At 47.8% G+C, this 16,550-nt stretch overlaps 1 protein-coding gene across 1 annotated transcript in view; it reads right to left on the bottom strand.

Moving 5' to 3' along the window:
• Window positions 1-16,550, bottom strand: part of DNHD1 (dynein heavy chain domain 1) — a 98,448-nt gene that overhangs the window by 33,462 nt on the left and 48,436 nt on the right. Inside the window, 12 exon segments of the mRNA XM_007956446.1 lie at window positions 172-3,064; window positions 3,182-3,279; window positions 3,570-3,695; window positions 6,349-6,556; window positions 7,139-7,233; window positions 7,653-7,851; window positions 7,949-8,076; window positions 9,673-9,993; window positions 9,996-10,164; window positions 10,921-11,078; window positions 15,232-15,475; window positions 15,559-15,824. Coding sequence (XP_007954637.1) covers window positions 172-3,064; window positions 3,182-3,279; window positions 3,570-3,695; window positions 6,349-6,556; window positions 7,139-7,233; window positions 7,653-7,851; window positions 7,949-8,076; window positions 9,673-9,993; window positions 9,996-10,164; window positions 10,921-11,078; window positions 15,232-15,475; window positions 15,559-15,824 — 4,905 coding nt within the window.

Here is a 16,550-nt window from a genome sequence, read left to right as displayed (position 1 = left end):
AAAAAAAGCAGGTGTGAGAGAGTAGAGGTTGGTATTACTTCTCCTCACCTTCAGTCCCTGGGCCCAGGTCCTCCAAAGAATTCATGTTCCAGGCTCCAGCTATATAACCCAGCTACCCTAAAGGCCCCATTTCTGCAACCCTCTCTCAAACCAGCCCTTCCCTCTCCCCACCTGGGCCGCGTGACTTCTCCTCCTCATCTAGGCGCAGGTAGGGGTCAAGCAGACCACGCAAGATGCAGGCCAGGCTGGTGATTTCAGCCACACCTGGGCAGACAGCCTGTTGCCCGTGTATCTGCAGCACAGAGCTGGTACCTTGGCAGGTGAGGAATCGGAGTGTGGCAGGCACCAGAACCTCAGCCAGATGATTGAGTTCAGTGACTGTCTGGGGCTGCAGGCGGTACTCATGGGGCAGGGCTGCCATCAAGACACTAAGCATACACTGCCAAGTCTGCTCCCCACCACACCAGACCAGGGCACAGCGGCCCACCACTGTGGGGGACATGCCTGTGGCATCTGCTACCTCCATCAAGAGAAAGGTGCCTGGGGGGCGTAGTATCTGCTGGCCATTGGGGAGGCTAAGCTTGGGGGGATTACTTAGGAGGTAGGTGATGGAGTCTAACCAAGCAGCACTGGGTGCCCCATCACATATGACCCAGTGCTGGATCCCTGCTGATTCTGGTACCTGTTCCCTTGAACCCATGAACTTACACTGGGTGGCTTCACGAAGCAGCCTGGGGAAGACACCGTGGTGCCAGCAGGACCCCTCTAGCCATCCCAGGAACTCTTTGGGGCAGAGAACACTAGGATACAGGTGGGTAATTTCCACAGGCTGGTAGCCCTGGGTTGAGGTATCCTCCCTGGCTGCCAGCTGGTTCTGGATCTTAAACAAGGAGTGCCAACAAGTGGTCTTGCCACTGCCTGCAGGGCCCAGGAGCAGAATACCTGAGGCCTGACTCAAGGCCTGCCTCAGCTGCTCCAGGGACCCCAAAATTTCAGGGCTAGGACTCAGTCCTACCTGCTGTAGTTCTTCCTCTATCAGTGGCTTTATTAGTCTGTCAGTCATAGGCTCTGCCAGCACTTGGGTGGCACTAGGGAAGAGCCCACACAGCAGCTCTCGGAGCTTGTGCAGGTGACGCTCATCAAGGATGTTGAACAGCTGTGAGCACAGCAGAGCATGCAGTAAGGAGGCCTCTTCAATGGCAGCTAGGCTGCGGGGATTCTGGGACTTGCGTTCCTCCTTGGTCATATTTAATCTCTTTATTGTGTCCTCCAGTACCTGCTTGAGCAATGGCAGGCGGCAGGGCAGGGGCCCAGACACAAGCTCACGCTCTAGGGAGAAGAATTTGGATAGGCGGGTAGCCATGCGAGAGGCATCCCGCATCCCTGCACCCAGCAAGGTCATCTCTGCCACATGGTACAGGTCAGGCAATGCCAATGCCACAGGCCGCAACAGCAGGCGCAAGTTGGCAGGCACAGCAGGGCTCAAGGTATGTAGTGTCAGGAGACAGCCATAGCCATAGCGCATGGACACGTGATGGTTTTCAAAGAAGCCAGTGCCAAGTTGCAGAGGATGGATGGGGTCGATGGTGCTGGTACTTTGGGAAGCCTCCTGGTATAGTGAGGCATAGAGGAGGTGTAGTTCAGCCAGGCGCTGGCTGAGGGCAGAGAGCAAGCCAGGGGGCAGGCGCTGAGCTGCCTTCAACATCAGCCAGGCACCACCCTGTAGAGCACCATTCAGGTAGTTGCTTAGGCTTCGGGCCTCTATCTGAGGCAAGCAGGGCAGTATCACCAGCTGGTAGCCCAAGGCCCGTGCCAGGTTAATCACCATAGTTGTCTTGCCCACACCATCAGGGCCCAGTAGGGTCCCACAGGCCACCTCATTCAAGGCCAATAACAGCACCAGGGCTGGCCGCTCAGGCAGCAGGATGGGTAGAGGATCTAGCCTGGGCCCCAAGTATTCATAATTGTACAGGAAGGATCGGCTCAGCACATCTATCCAGCAGGGAGCTGGTGGCAAAGAGGACTCAGTGGACGTAATAGTAGTCCTGAGACTCTGCAGGGGGCTTTTGGTCACTTGAGGTGAACCCAAGTGGTACTTGAGTTGGCGGGCCCAATGGAAGTCTCTCAGATCACTGACCTTGTGCTGCTGCAGCAGCTGTGCTATATCCCGATGGGTTACTGCCATGACCAAGAGGGCACTGAGCAGGCTGGCCTGATGGACAGAGGGCAGGGGATGCCCACCCTGGGAGCCTGTTGGGGCCCGCATAAAGTGTACTAGTACCTCCAGCTTATGCACTTGCACAGAGACCATGGCTTGAGTATTCCCCTCAAGCAGAGCCTCTTCCACCTCAGCCCGCCACACTACCTCCTCTGCCACCAGCACACACTGCCATGGGAAGGTCTCGGCTAAATCTAGCCAGTGGAAGATAGATTGGTTCAGGGCAAGCTCACTGTGTTGGGGCAGCTGTTTGAAGGTCTCATCTAAGGATGGGCCCTGAGTAAGGTGGGTGGCTACACAGTCCTGCAGCATGTGTACCAGAGCCACACGTAGAGACTTCTCCAGAGAGGCTAGCCACTTGGGGAGATCTGGATGCAGAGGAAGGGGACTCTGCAACTTCATCTCCTCACCACCTGCCCCTAGCACTGCAATTGCTTCCACCAGAGAATGTGTGCTTGGGCTCACCTCTCGGTCACCCATGTTCTTCTGCTCATCAGTTGTGTTGGATTTGAAACTCACGGTATGCACATGAGGAAAGCAACGTTGTGTCCATCTCTGGGCCTCACATGACTCCAGTGGGGCAGCCAGCAGGGCCACCAGCTCACTGTCACTAAGGAAGAAGAGGCGGGGGAAGTGAGAACGTACCCTGTAAAGCACACTCTCCAGAGCCATGATGAGGCTCTCCAACTCCTCCGAGCCTGCTTGGAGCAGTTGTTGCAGCTGTTGACCCTGGAAGTAAGGACTCCGCTTAGCAGTGGGCACTATAAGTGACAGGACCAGTGGGTCAGCTACGGAGATCCTCATCAGGGTCCGATACTGGTCATCCATGGCCTTGAAACGAGAGCTCTGTGGTGAGAGTGAGAATGGAATTGAGGACAGATCTGAAGTGGCAGCTCCCCACCTCCAACTCTGAGCCCCATTACTCAGTAGCCATTGCCCACATTGCCTCATCCCATCCCCTACCAAGTTGGAACTAGGAAACTGGATCTTCATCTCATGCAGAACTTTATTCAGAAAAATCCACTTCTGCTGGAAAGTCACCCACACCTCCAGGAGGGCACCTGTGTGAGCAGCCAGAGGAATATTGGTAGGAGATGCTATGGTTCTAGCTTTGGCAAGGAGTCCAGTCTGCTCTTGCTATGACCTCTTGGGTGGCCCACCAGCCCAGCAAAACTACTCTGGCTCAGCAGAAAGACTTGGTCCCCTCATTCTAAGAAGTAGTCTTGAGGGAGGCCCTCACTCTGTCTTTCAGATATTTCCCCACTCAACCTCTACTTCTCTACATCCCATCCCTCTAGTGCCATTCTGTCTCTGGTCTCACCCATCAACCCACCTAGAGGTCTGCACTTACCCAGGCTATGCATGATGGTCACCCATTCCAGGGCTATTTTGTGCAAGTCTCCTGACTTTTCCATGGCCAGGATTTTGAATAACATCTGAAGGCTCTCCTGGATGGAATCCTGCAGGCTGCTGTAGTCTGGGGAAGAGTGAGTTCCAGTTGAGCTAAGCTGAAGTCAGATGGGCAAGGACAGGTTTGTGGTGAAAAAAGGGAGTGAGTACTCAGGTGACCTGGGATTCCTTGTAGGGAAAGCAGTGACAGAGGGCTAGATGCCTTTCGGTCTTTGAGGATTGCACTGACCAATACAGTGAAGCCATCCCTGCTTTGGAGTAAAGCACTGACAACTACCCTAACACTGCCCCCCCCCCCCCGCAAATACACACACACATTCATGCACTATGGGAAGGCTTCAGGCCTGCTGATACAGTATTGGGCTGTATCTGGGTAAACCTACTTCCACAAAAGTTCTTCGAAAAACTTGAGCCTCTAGCCTAGGAAAAGGGCTCTAGGATTGCAAGTCCTTTATATCATTTTTTTTTTTCTGTAAAAAAAAGAATGTTTTTTTTTTTTTTTGCCCACCCCCTCTCCCCAAAGAAAGCCTATTCAGAGATTAAAGAGATCCTGGTAGAAAGGCTGAGAACAAAATCCTCTTCCACAGTCAGCATTTAGCCCCCTGGTGCTGCTCAAAGATTTATCTCATCATGCTATGGGAGACTGAGGCTAGAAATGAAGTAGGGGCCTAAATAGGGTGGAAATGAGAAGACAATAGAGACAGGAGATGTTTTCAGACAGGATTCTCCAAATACACCTACTGGGAAGAAAATGCTTAGTATCCTGCTCTCAGAGTGAAAGAACTCCTATACTTTCTAGAGAAAACAGAATTTCTCTGATTCCCTCTCTCTATCCCCTTTAATTACTTCTCCCCAGGTGTGGAAGCAAAAGGGCCTATCTCTTGTGCTCTAAGGAATGTGAGACTGGCTATAACTCTCCCTGCAGCTATCTGAGTAAGTGTACTTCAAGTTGCCTCTGCATACCCAAACACACTCCAAATTGTCAGTTGATTTTGGAAAGGTTGTAAAGAGGTAGTAGGAATCTCAGGTCTGGATCCAAGTTGTGTCTGTCAATACAGTACATCAAAAACACATGGTATCTTGGAAGTAATAACTCTGATACTCATAAATTTCAACCTAGTCTCTGGTACACCCACACATATTTGCTCCTACAAGTTGAATTGTATGGTCACCAAGAGTCAGAGTGTGTTTACAAGACTGCTATGTGGATTATGTTTTCATTTTAATTACATAATTATGTCTAGTATTATACTGATCACTGAAAAATGGATGGATAACAAAAGATTTACTGTTTCTATGGAAACAATGGAAGGTTTATGTAAAAGTTAATAAAAAACACAACCTCATTGTTGTTGAGTAGATTCCAGTTCCAACTCATAGCAACCTATGTTGTTGTTGTTTTTGCCATTGAGTGAGATCTGACTCATAGCGACCCCTCCTTGGGTTTCTGAGGCAGTATCACTAAGGGAGCTCTGGTAGCATAGTGCCAAGGCACTTGACTGCTAACCAGGAGGCTGGCGGTTCAAACCCACCAGCCACTCCTCGGAAGGAAGGTTGGGCAATCCTACTTCTGTAATGATAACTGCCTCGGAAACCCAAGGAGGGGTCGCTAGGAGTCGGGGGCCGACTCGATGGCAAATAACAACAACAACAACATCACTAAGGAAGTAGATTGCCAAACCTTCCTTCTGAGGAGTGGCTGGTGGGTTTGAACTGCCAGCCTTCTGATTAGTAGTCAAATGCGTTAGGCACTACACCACCAGAGCTCCCATAGCGACCTATGTTGTTGTTGTTATGTGCCATCGAGTCATCTCTGACTCATAGCGACCCCTCCTTGGGTTTCTGAGATGGTATCACTGTTGTTGTTGTTATGTGCTGTCGAGTCGGCCCCGACTAGATGAATGGGACCTTCTCAAAATTAAATTTTTATGTGCTTCCATAGACTTCTCCAAAAGAGTCAAAAGACAGCCTACAGATTGGGAAAAAATATTCGGCAATGACATATCTGACAAGGGACTTTTCTCTAGAATTTATAGAAAACTCCAACAGCTCACCAACAAAAAGACAAACAATCCAATTAAAAAATGGGTAGAAGACATGAATAGACACTTCACCAAAGAGGATATTCAGGCAGCCAACAAACACATGAAGAAATATTCATGATCATTAGCCATTAGAGAGATGCAAATCAAAACAACAATGAGATACCATCTTGCCCCAGCACTAGTAGCAAAGTTCAACAAGACAGAAAATAGCAAATGCTGGTGAGGATGTGGAGTGATTGAGACTCTCATACACTGCTGGTAGGACTGTAAAATGGTACAACCACTGTGGAAAGCAGTATGGTGATTCTTTAAAAAGTTGGAATTAGAAATACCGTTTGACCTAGCCATTCCATTACAAGGAATGAATGAATGAATGGAGCATAAAAACAGACAACAGGGTGCAATCTAGAGGACAGAGCATTGAAGGTGAAGAGAAATGACCATGAGGTATTTCTGAGTGTACCCTGAAAGGGAAGGACCTTTGTTGAAGGAGCCAAGGACTTGGAAGAGAAGAGTCCCAAGGATATTAAGACACTGTCAGAACAGTCAGATGTCTTAGGCTGGTGGATAAGGATGGGGCCCTGGCTAAGAAGCCAGATTTGGCAGTTATGGATATGGTAGATGAAAATGGCTCACAGCAGGGGGTTTTGCTGGGCCACCAGGGCTGGGTCTCACCTGAGAGGATGAAGGTGCCACTATCCTTGCTGACTACATCCCACTGTGGGCTGCGGAGAATCTGCCTCTTGGAGCCCTCTGAGGCTGGGGGCTCATAGGGCACACGTAAGATGAAGTTAAGCAGGCGCAGTTGGCGTTCTTCCCAGGACCGCTGCAGTCGCTGTAGTGTGTCTTGGGCATGGAGCCTTTCATTTTCGCACTGCCATACCTAGAACAGCTGGGTCTCAGGAACCAGGACTGGGTAATGGCTCAGGCGATATCCTTGGAGCTGAGACTTGGGCCTGGGACACAACTCAAGGGCTAGGGCTCTGAGGAGTGGAGGTCTTGGGGGTGAAGGAAGAATGGAACCATCTGACTTCAAAGATAGGCCATCAATGGCATCTTAACTGCTTTGATCTAGGGCTGCTGCTAAAGCCTTGAAGCCTACTCTCTTGCAAGGCTCCAGCTGAACAGACAATATCTCAATAATTTTGTGCTATTTTGGGACAGGGTAAGTGTTGGGAGGGGCATCTGTCATCCTGTGTGCTTACAACTTCTGAGCTGCCACCCACTGCTCTCCCCCAGGAGAGATAAGCTCTTGGTCACAGAGTCTGGAACCACACATCAGGTCCTCATCTGGAGACTTAAGGAGAACATTCATACCCTCCAGCCAGGTCAGTAATCTCATCCCCACCATTCACATGTCAATATCCACTGCCTTCTTCACTCAAGGGGCTGCTGGACTTTAACTGGCTCAATTAGAGTTTAACAAACAAGTCCCGGGCTTGGATCACCCCACCAGTTGCCCCACCTGGTTGATTCGATCCGAAAACTCCAGCAGTGGACAAGAGAGCAGCTGACCCAGTGTTAGGAGGTCCAGATTATTGAGACTTCCCAGCCCTAAAGCTGGGGGTAGAGGGGACAACATCAGAGTTCCATCCTGTATCTGGCAGAGGCCAGCCCATATCCCAGATCCTAGTCCTGTCTTCCCAGAGCCCAGATCTGGGACCCAGAGCCCAGCCCAACTACAGATCTCAGAGCACACCACAGAGCCAGCATACAGCCCAGAACCCAGAGTCCTGACCATACTTCAGTGCCTGAAGCTAAACCCCAGCTCAAAAGAAGAGAAGGCCCCATGAGATAGTGAGGGAGGTTAGAAATTTTTGTCTCTGGGAGGAAAGAGGTTTGGTACCTGGAGGAAGGCAGGGGGCAGCCTAGAGACAAGAGGTCTTTCCTTCAGGAGTAGCAATGAACTGAGTTGTGACAAAGTTCTAGACCCTACATCCTTCCCCATACCCCTCCCTCATGACTCTAACCAAACCCACTTCGTAGGAGGGCTTGGCAGTGGAGGCTTTGCAGCTGGAGGCTGCCCAGCTTGGTGAGCAATGGCAGGAAGCTGCGGAACTCCTCTAGCATGCGCATGCAGCGGTGCAGCACTGGGCTGTGCAGCCCCAGGGTTGTGCTCATCCGGGCTGCCTCTATCAGCCATTTGTCCGTCTTCTCCAAGGCCACAGTCAGGTTGAACTGTAGGGAAAGGGCTTCTCACTATGAGTCTCCCCCCACCTCCGTCCTTGCAGGCCCTCCACTCCCAGGCAGAAGCTCTGAGGAAGGGTGCCAGCACCTTGGCAAAAGCCATGCACTTCCACTCGCTGATATTTTCTGAGATGACTCGGTACAGGTGCCAGATGCATTGCTGCTGCACAATGGGACGGATCCCACAGGCCGGCAAGGGCACAGGACTCTTATCTCCTGTAAGATAGGTTGGCTGAGGCTTGGGGCGAGGTAGTGGAGCATGATGGGCATGGTCAGTTAAGAGCCCATAATGACAAAAGGGAGGGTCCACAAAGTAGGGGAAGAGGGTCTAAAATGTTCAGTGTAAAAATGGAGGTGGAGCCCATCTAAGGGGGCAGTTATTCCAAGGAAAGCGTATTTAGGAAATGTGAAGGCAATGAAAGGGAAGTGTTCCTCTTCTATTTATTACTTTCTCTCTTATTTCACTCTAGCTACATCAGACCCTTTGTTGTTGCTCACATACCTAGGCATGTTCCCTCTTGCTAAGGGAATTTGACTGGCAGTACATTCTTCCTGGAATACTTTCTTCAGAGAACTATATGACTCAAACTCTCACCAAAGTCAAGTCTTTTCTTAAATACCACCTTAATGAGGCCTACTCTGATCACATCATTAAAAAGTGCTGTCTACTCTCCCTGGCATTTGACCTTTCTTACCCTGCTCTGTTTGTTTCCCTACCATTTATTACTTTCTAACATACTACATAAATTAGTTATATTTTATGTTAATTATTTATTGTCTTTCTCTTCCCATTAGATGTTTGGTTCTTGAGTATAAGGATTTCTGTCATATGTTCATTGATATAATACCTCAAGTACCTAAAAGAGTGTCTGAAAAATATTAGACAATATATATCTGTTGAATGAATGAATGGTCTTAGCCCAGGGAGAGTTCAGTGAAATGCATACGAGTAAGAGTCCAGTCCACACAGAGGACCAGACGGAGCAAAGAGTGTAGCTCCCTATTGTGTTTACCTCTGGCAATAATTCCTCGTCTTCATCTCACAAGCTACTAAATTAGTTCTTAATCTTTGGTTTATGATCAGTTGTGAGATATTATAATTAATAGTAATTATAGTGCTGAGGTTTGCAGTTTACTCAAAAGAAATGTGACTAGATTGAAGCCTATCATTATAAGACTGTCATCCTCACTTGTTTGGATTCCGGTATGCTTTCTTGAATGGGAGGAAAACTTGCAAGTGCTGGGAATCATGACCAGGACACATGTGAACAGCATCCATCATCACTCTTAGAATATTAAAAGGCTGAAAGTCATTAGGCTATGAGATCTCTGATCTGACCAAATAAAACTACAGTGAATCTAACTCTTCCAGTTGCTCTTTGTCTGAACTCAAAAGATCTGGCTAGAGATCCATACAAGCTTTGATAGAAGATATCTCAGTATCAAATATTAGACAAGTAACTCCCTCTGTAAGAAACAGCCAGACTTGATAGCTCCAGACACATGAAAAAGATATGTACAAACTTGAGGATTAAAAGCTAATATCCTTTGATGGAATAGGAATATTGGAAAGGCTATTTGCATTCTCCACCAGACTGTGAGTCCCCTGTATCCTTACTCTAAGTATACCACCTGACATAGCCAATACATGAAAGATTTTATCCTGCAATTTTCATTTATAAAAGAGAATGAAGCTATGTAATTCCTGAGGCTTGCTTAGGGTCATACAGGGCACAAGACCCTGAGTCCCCACTGTATCTCAATAGAAGGTCTATCTCAGGGAGCTGGTGGAGGGGGTAGGGTGCACAGTACCGGTGAAGGTGGCATAGGTGTGGTGGAGTTCACTGAGTTGGTTGGCTGTGTTCTGGAACTGACGCTCCAGGGAGATGAGCTGGCGCTCAGTGCTCCTCTGCTCTTGTGCAGGGTCCATGAAGGGACCTGACAAAGCCTTCTTAAGCATGTCTTCTAGCTCGGCCAGTGATGCCACCATCAGCTGCTGCAGCTTGGGCACAATGGCATGCCGCTTGCTGAGCAGGAACTCTGAGGCCTGACTTTTCTCAAACTGAAATGCCTCCCACGTGTCCAGCAGCTATGAGACAAGCAGAGGGCAGTCAAGTAGATGTGGCTGTGGGGAGGAGAACTAGGTGGGATGGGTGACTCCCTGAATTGCCCTCTCACCGAGATATCCAGTGTCTCATTTTCAGCACTTAAGAGGCTAAAGTGGTTGCGGATGAGCTCATGAAGCGACCGTATGTATTCCACTCGATCCTCCAGTTGAGTGTACTGTTCATTGGCCTCATTCAGCTGCAAGGGCTACAGCATGAGATCGACATCCCCACACCCCCACCTATCTCCTGTTTGAGATGGGAGGAACTACCACCCCCTAGAGACTCCAGATCCTAACAGCAGCTTTATTTAGTTATTTATTAAAATTTTCATATGATTTGAGTAAAAGTTTAGAGAGCAAATTGGTTTTCCATTCAACTGTTCATACACATTGTTTCATGACATTGAATGCAATCCCCAAATGTAACAGCACTCTTCCCACTTGCTCTGTGTTTACCTTTTCCATTCCTCCTCCTTTGCTATCCTTCCTGCCTTCTGAGATTCCCTTTTGATCTCATATGGTTGATTCTTTTAGGTGTGCATATCTCCCTGGTGTTATTGTTCACCCATATGCCTGTAGGCCTAATGTTTGGCTGAAAGTTGAGTCATGGTGGTAGCGTGGGGATGAGCAGTAGTAGCCTTTTAACCAACTGGAATCAGGGGCAATCTGGCAAGTCTCTCTAAAGGCAGCACCAACCAGACCACAGAGAGCAGTGCTATGGCTCTAAAAGTAGGACTATGTATTTTTCATTACATCAGGGCTTCCCCTGACATGAGGAAACTGAGGGCCACAGGAACAGGGGGAGAATTAACAAGGACAGAACATTTAGGAGGGCACAGTTTAAGAGCCTCAAGCTCCAATGGAAGCTCAGGGAAGACCTGAAGAGAGTGTGCCGAGTATCTGAGGAGGATGGGCCCTAGATAACTGAAGCAAGCTGGATGGGGAGAGCTCACCTTCTGGGAGCACTGAGAAATGGCATGAATGTCAGAGTTGATGGTTTGGAAGACCTGCATGAAATCCATGAGCTCTGTCATTAGCTGCTGACTGCGTTTCCGGCACTCGTCCTGTACCTGTGTAAGAATGTCCTTCCGGATATTGTCCAGCTTGGATTCTGGAGACAGGAGAGGGTCAAGTGTTAGGGAATACATGAAAAGAAGGGATACTGGGAGAACATGTGGGATAGAGAGGGAGAGTGACACTCAGAAGGAAAGCAGACCATAAATTCACAGTGCTTACTGGAAGATTAGGAGCTCTGGCAGCCTAGTGCCGAAGGCGTTTGACTGCTAACCAGAAAGCTGGCAGTTCAAACCCTCCAGCCACTCCTCAGAAAGAAGATTGGGCAGGCAATTCTACTTCTGTAGAGATACCCACTGCTGCCGAGTTGGCTCCGACTCATAGAGTCCTCTCCTTGGGTTTCTGAGGGAGTATCCCTATGGAAGTAGATTGCCCAGGCTTCCTTCTGAGGAGTGGCTAGTAGGTGTGAACCTCCAGCCTTCTGGTTAGCAGTCAAGTGCCTTAGGCACTACACCACCTTGGAAACCCAAGGAGGGATCACTATGAGTCACAATCCACTTCATGGCAGTGAGTTTAGTTTTTACCGGACCCCTGCTCAGTTCCAGTCAGCTGCTATGCCCTGGGGCATGGGCTGTATACCAATAGACAAGAGTTAATGGGTGAGACAGAAAATGGCCCTGCCCTCAGAAGCTCACAATAGGATGGGAGAACTATTACTGAGACAGATGTATAAGCAATCACAAACTAGTGTGCTATATGCTCTCTGAGTGCCCGGGAGCCCTCAGCCTAGTGCAGTGAGGAGAGGCCTGAGAAAACTAGGAAAAGGCCTCCTCAGAAGGGCAACATGTACTAAGTACTTAATGCTTAAAGGGACAAGGGCATGCCAAGTAGATAAAGCAGCATGTGCAAAGACACTGAAATGACATGTTGATGAATAACAGAATGCCCTAACAGAAAGGGAAGATTTCAGTTTGGGGAGTCTTACTGTCTATGCTTTTGTAGAAGAGCTGCCAAGAAGGGGGTATAATATGCCTTTTGTTTTTAAGCATTAAAGAAACTGTCAGGTGGACATGAAACTAGAAGATAATCCTTGAAACTGGTCTTGATGATATGTACAGAGCCATTCTCTTTAGAGGTCAGGAAGAGTATCAACATGATACTCCATCAAATCTAAGATACCTCTAATTATAAGAAGCACTATTATTTTATATGCAACTAAAAAAGAAAAAATGGCATGACCTTTGGAGTTCAGAGATGTTAATGTAAGTGTAGAACAATGAAACACAATATAGAAATACAGTATTATATGCCACAAAATACAATATAGAGTTCTTACCACATGCCAAGCACTACTTCAAGTACTTTAAGTATTCTCTCATTTAATCCTCACAAAACCACTTTGAGGTTGATACTATTGTCCCTATCTTTATAGGTCAGAAAGCTGAGACTCAGAGAGATTAAGTAAGTTGATCAACATCACACAGCTAATATGTGGCAGAGAAAGGATTCAAACTCAGGCAGCCTGGTGCCACTCGCTCATATTTACTGCTTGGAGGTATGAAAAGTAAATCAGCCTATGCCCCATGGGCATCTCTGCAACTAGAAAGTGGGAGAGTGAGTTCCAGAGGCAGGTAATTGAGACACCCTACCCTAGAGACATAATTGAGACACTTTTGGAGCCTTGAAGGACATGCCCAAGATGACTGAGCTCTAAGAATTGAGACTGAGAAGGCCCAGGGAGAGGAAAACTACCGAGGGGCACCTTCAGTTGAACAGAACATTTAGGATGTGAACTCATCCTTTTTCAAAATAAGCTTCTGGTCTATGACAGTAGCCAGGCCAGGGCAATGCTGCTACTTTTGGCTTTTGGCAGCATCAGGCAGGTGAAGGCAGACAGGAACTCAACAGCGACACTGCATGGTATCAAGTAGCAATGGCAATAGATTCATTAAAGACCAGGGCTCCTTAGGCTTGGAAGTTGGAGATGGATGCGCAAACAGAGTTGAGAGGTATTCAGGAGGCAGAAGAATGGAAGGGACTGGCAATAGGTTGAAAGTGGTGAGGTTAGGAAGAGGGAAGAGTAAAGGGTGACTCCAAGCTTCTGGTGAAACCAACGGACCAGAGGATAATTATGTCATTCACTGTTGAAGGGAGGCAGGAAAAAGAAGAACAGAGCTGAGGATAAGAAGATAAAATTAGATCAGTGAGAAAGATGAGAGAAGATGGAAGGAGGTGAGGTTAAATTAAAAAATTATTAAGTGCCTACTGCATGCCAGATTCAATGCTAGTATGACAAATGATATCTCCTCACTATAACCCTATGAGCTGAGTATTATTATGCTTATGTTCCAAATTAAAAAAAGTGAAGTTCAGTGATCTGCAGTCACAATGCAGGTGATAAACAGTCAGGATTCCAAACTCTGTGCTTTTCTCTCTCCATCTGTTCCTCTTAAAGAGGCTGATCCTAAGGAGCAAGCAACTAACAAACTAGAAAGAAAGCATAGACTTCCAGGGCAGCAGTGGAGCAAAGCCTGCCCAGAACAGGGCCAGAAAGAAAGCAGACCAATCGCAGATCCTGTGTGTTCCTGCCTTGCCAGCCTGGACCCCCTGTACATATGGGAGGGGAGAGAGGAAGGGAGAAAGAGCAGGCAGTTTTATGGCCCATAAAATAGCTAATGAGGCATGTGCTTTCATCTGTTGAGCAAAGGCAGGGGCAGGCAGGCACTTCCTAGCAAACTCTTTTCAGGCACCAGCTCCAAGGCCTGCTACGTTCAGCAAGTTCTAAGAGGCAGTGGGTCCAGCAGTATCTAGTCTCTGTAGGAAGAGGACACTATTGGTACTGTGAGCCATAGCGTCTGCTTCCGATAGTTATAGTTAGTGAGGAAACAGAACAACCTCTCTATTTTCTACAAGAACAAATCACTGGCTTCCAAGTCTACTCCACTATAACCCTTTCCAAGTCCAGCTCCTAGGCTAAGGTACTTAGCTAATACACAACAGCATGAGAAGGCAGAAAAAGAAAAGAAGGAACAGAACTAGACCTTGATCCAGATTTCTCTGAAACCCTTGAAGGCCAGTACGGGTCAGTAGTGGCAAGAAGAGATGACCCTTGTCATGTGCCCTTATGCAACATGAGATAGTCACAATAGAGTAGAAATCATGGTGTGATTTGTCAAAGAGGGACAAAGATAATGTTTCCAAGTTACCCACAGTTCCCAAATGGCAGAGAATATAGAAGCTAGCCAAGAATGGACAGCCAGAGGGCTCAGATAGGGTTCCTGTGTCGAGGGGTGAAGGATCCTGAAGCAGAAGCTGTGGGGTAGTCAGCCTAAGACAAACTGGGTAAAGGATCCACTAAAGCTCCCAGGATCTGCAGTGGCAGAGGAGCCAAGGTGGGGTCAAGTTAGCAAAGGAAAACACTCGGGACCCTTCCTAGGTCAAGAGAATACAAGCCATCCCAGGATACATCAATACTTCAATACCAGAAGCAGTAATGGCAGGAAAGCAAGGACCAGGCAAGGACCCATGACATCTCAATGAGGATCACAGGAGCTAACAAAGAAACACACACAGCCCAGGGTACCTCCCTCAGTGCCAGATGCCATCTTAGGAAGGAAAAGGAGCAGAGAACACTTGAGGGAAAAAACACCCAGAAGTGCAGTGTGAGTATTGCATTGACGGATACTCAAGATAGACTGAATGAGACCAAAAGTGTCTCCTTTAAATGAAAAGTGTTCTCTTTAATTGGGGTGGTTATGTTTTTCCTTTACAGAAAGTTAGGACTATAGAGCAAGACAAGATTAGTTAAATAGGATCTCAACTTTTTACACATCCAAATTGTAGTGTAAAGTTTGACTCTGGTACATGTGGAGAGTGCAGCACGCTAGATTCCAAAGAATCTCTGTGCAGAAACTGAGTTCAATAGCCCAAGGAACAAGCTAAGACTGTTTTCAGTCAAATTTGGTTTAAACTACTTCCATACCATGAGACAGAGAGTGTCATGTAGCAGGAACGTGATTCCTGAGCAGTACAGAGAATGAGCAGAGACAAGACAAAGATGGGCTGTAGTGACCACGTAGATTTTTGATTTTAAAGGAAAGGGGCTGGGACTTGGAGCTCTGAGAGGTTCTGTGGGTCCAATGAGGGTCCTTCACCAAAGGTCCTTGAAGGACATTTCAGGCCCAAGGAGGGCCATGTGAACAGAGGTAAGGGAGGAAGGAAGGAAAGCAAGCAGGACAAGCAACACTCACCCAGCTCTGCCTGTACCTCACAGCAGTTCAGCAGCAGCAACTTGCCTTTTGTACACAACTCAGTAGGCACAGTGGAGACACGGGCCTGCCAAACGTTCAAGCGGCTCACCAGTGTCATGTAGTCCTTGATGGGGCAGCCTCTCATGGTCTCCAGTTGCTGAGGCCCCCAGGCTTGCAGGAATTCATAAATGCCTGTTATCCAGTGATATTCCTTGCAGAATTCCTGTACCTCCAACAGCATGCCCTAGGAGCAGAAATGAGCTTAGGACAGAGGTGGGTGGCTATCGTGGGAATCGATAGGTCTCATTCTCAAACCTCTGTTCTCACCTCCATTAGCGCCTGTTGCATAGTCATTGCCTGCTGGATTTGAGGGTTATTGTCAAGGTCCTCCTGCAGCTGCTTGTAACTGGAGGGCAAGTACTGGCCCCGCAGGCGGTACCCACGGACTTCCAGGGTTCCAGCATTTGAGAGAGTCTTCCAGGGCCACACCAATCCAATGTCTTGGCCACAGAAGATGCGCACAGCATTGGTGGGCTGGCCCTGGAACTTGGGCATCAAGAATTCTGTGTTCAAGTCGTCCTCTTCGTCTTCTGCTAGTGGAGCACACCCTATAATTATTCATGAGTACCCTCCAGAGCCCACACATAACATCCTTCTTCACCCAAAGTATGTAAGTTCTTAACAGACACACACACACACTCCATGCTCACAAGTGACTCTACCTGTACATCTATATCACACATACAGAGCACCAGACCCATTGAGGGAATTTAATAGTTAGGGTTCGGGTGCAGAGAACAGAATTCACTCTAGCTAGTATAAGCAGGAAGGGAACCACTACAGAATATTTAATGGGTTACAGAATAATTGAGAGAGCTGAAAAAAATAATCAGAAGCTCTCTACCTGGCAAATTGGGACATCACTGCCACAATGCCAGCTATAACAACACACGGCTATGATCTGCACCAGCAAAATAGATAGCATATGCCCTGCCTCTTGCCCCCACTTAACTCAATTCTGAACTAAAGTTTCTGCATATCTAATTGTTGTTGTTGTTGTTGCATATCTAATTGGTGGGTTCTAAATCATGTCACCTGCTGCAAAGGGATCTGGGAAATGTAGTCTGTAGCATCCCACCTTCTTCAGAACAGAAATGCACACCAGGAAGCTGGAAATGATGCTGAGCATGCCAGCTCTCAGTCGCTGCCTTAAGGAAGAGCCTTGAACATGGCTTCCCCCTTAACTTAAGTTAAGGAACTGGCTATATGCCAATTTCCGTATTTGTGTAAAAACTTTGTACAAAAAGGGGAAAAACACC

This window comes from Orycteropus afer, unplaced genomic scaffold, assembly GCF_000298275.1.
Source record: "Orycteropus afer afer isolate SDZICR_OR568_19922 unplaced genomic scaffold, OryAfe1.0 scaffold00014, whole genome shotgun sequence".
Classification (NCBI taxonomy): Eukaryota; Metazoa; Chordata; class Mammalia; order Tubulidentata; family Orycteropodidae; genus Orycteropus; species Orycteropus afer.
Note: the sequence above shows the minus strand (reverse complement) of the source record. Positions and strands in the feature narration are given on the sequence as shown.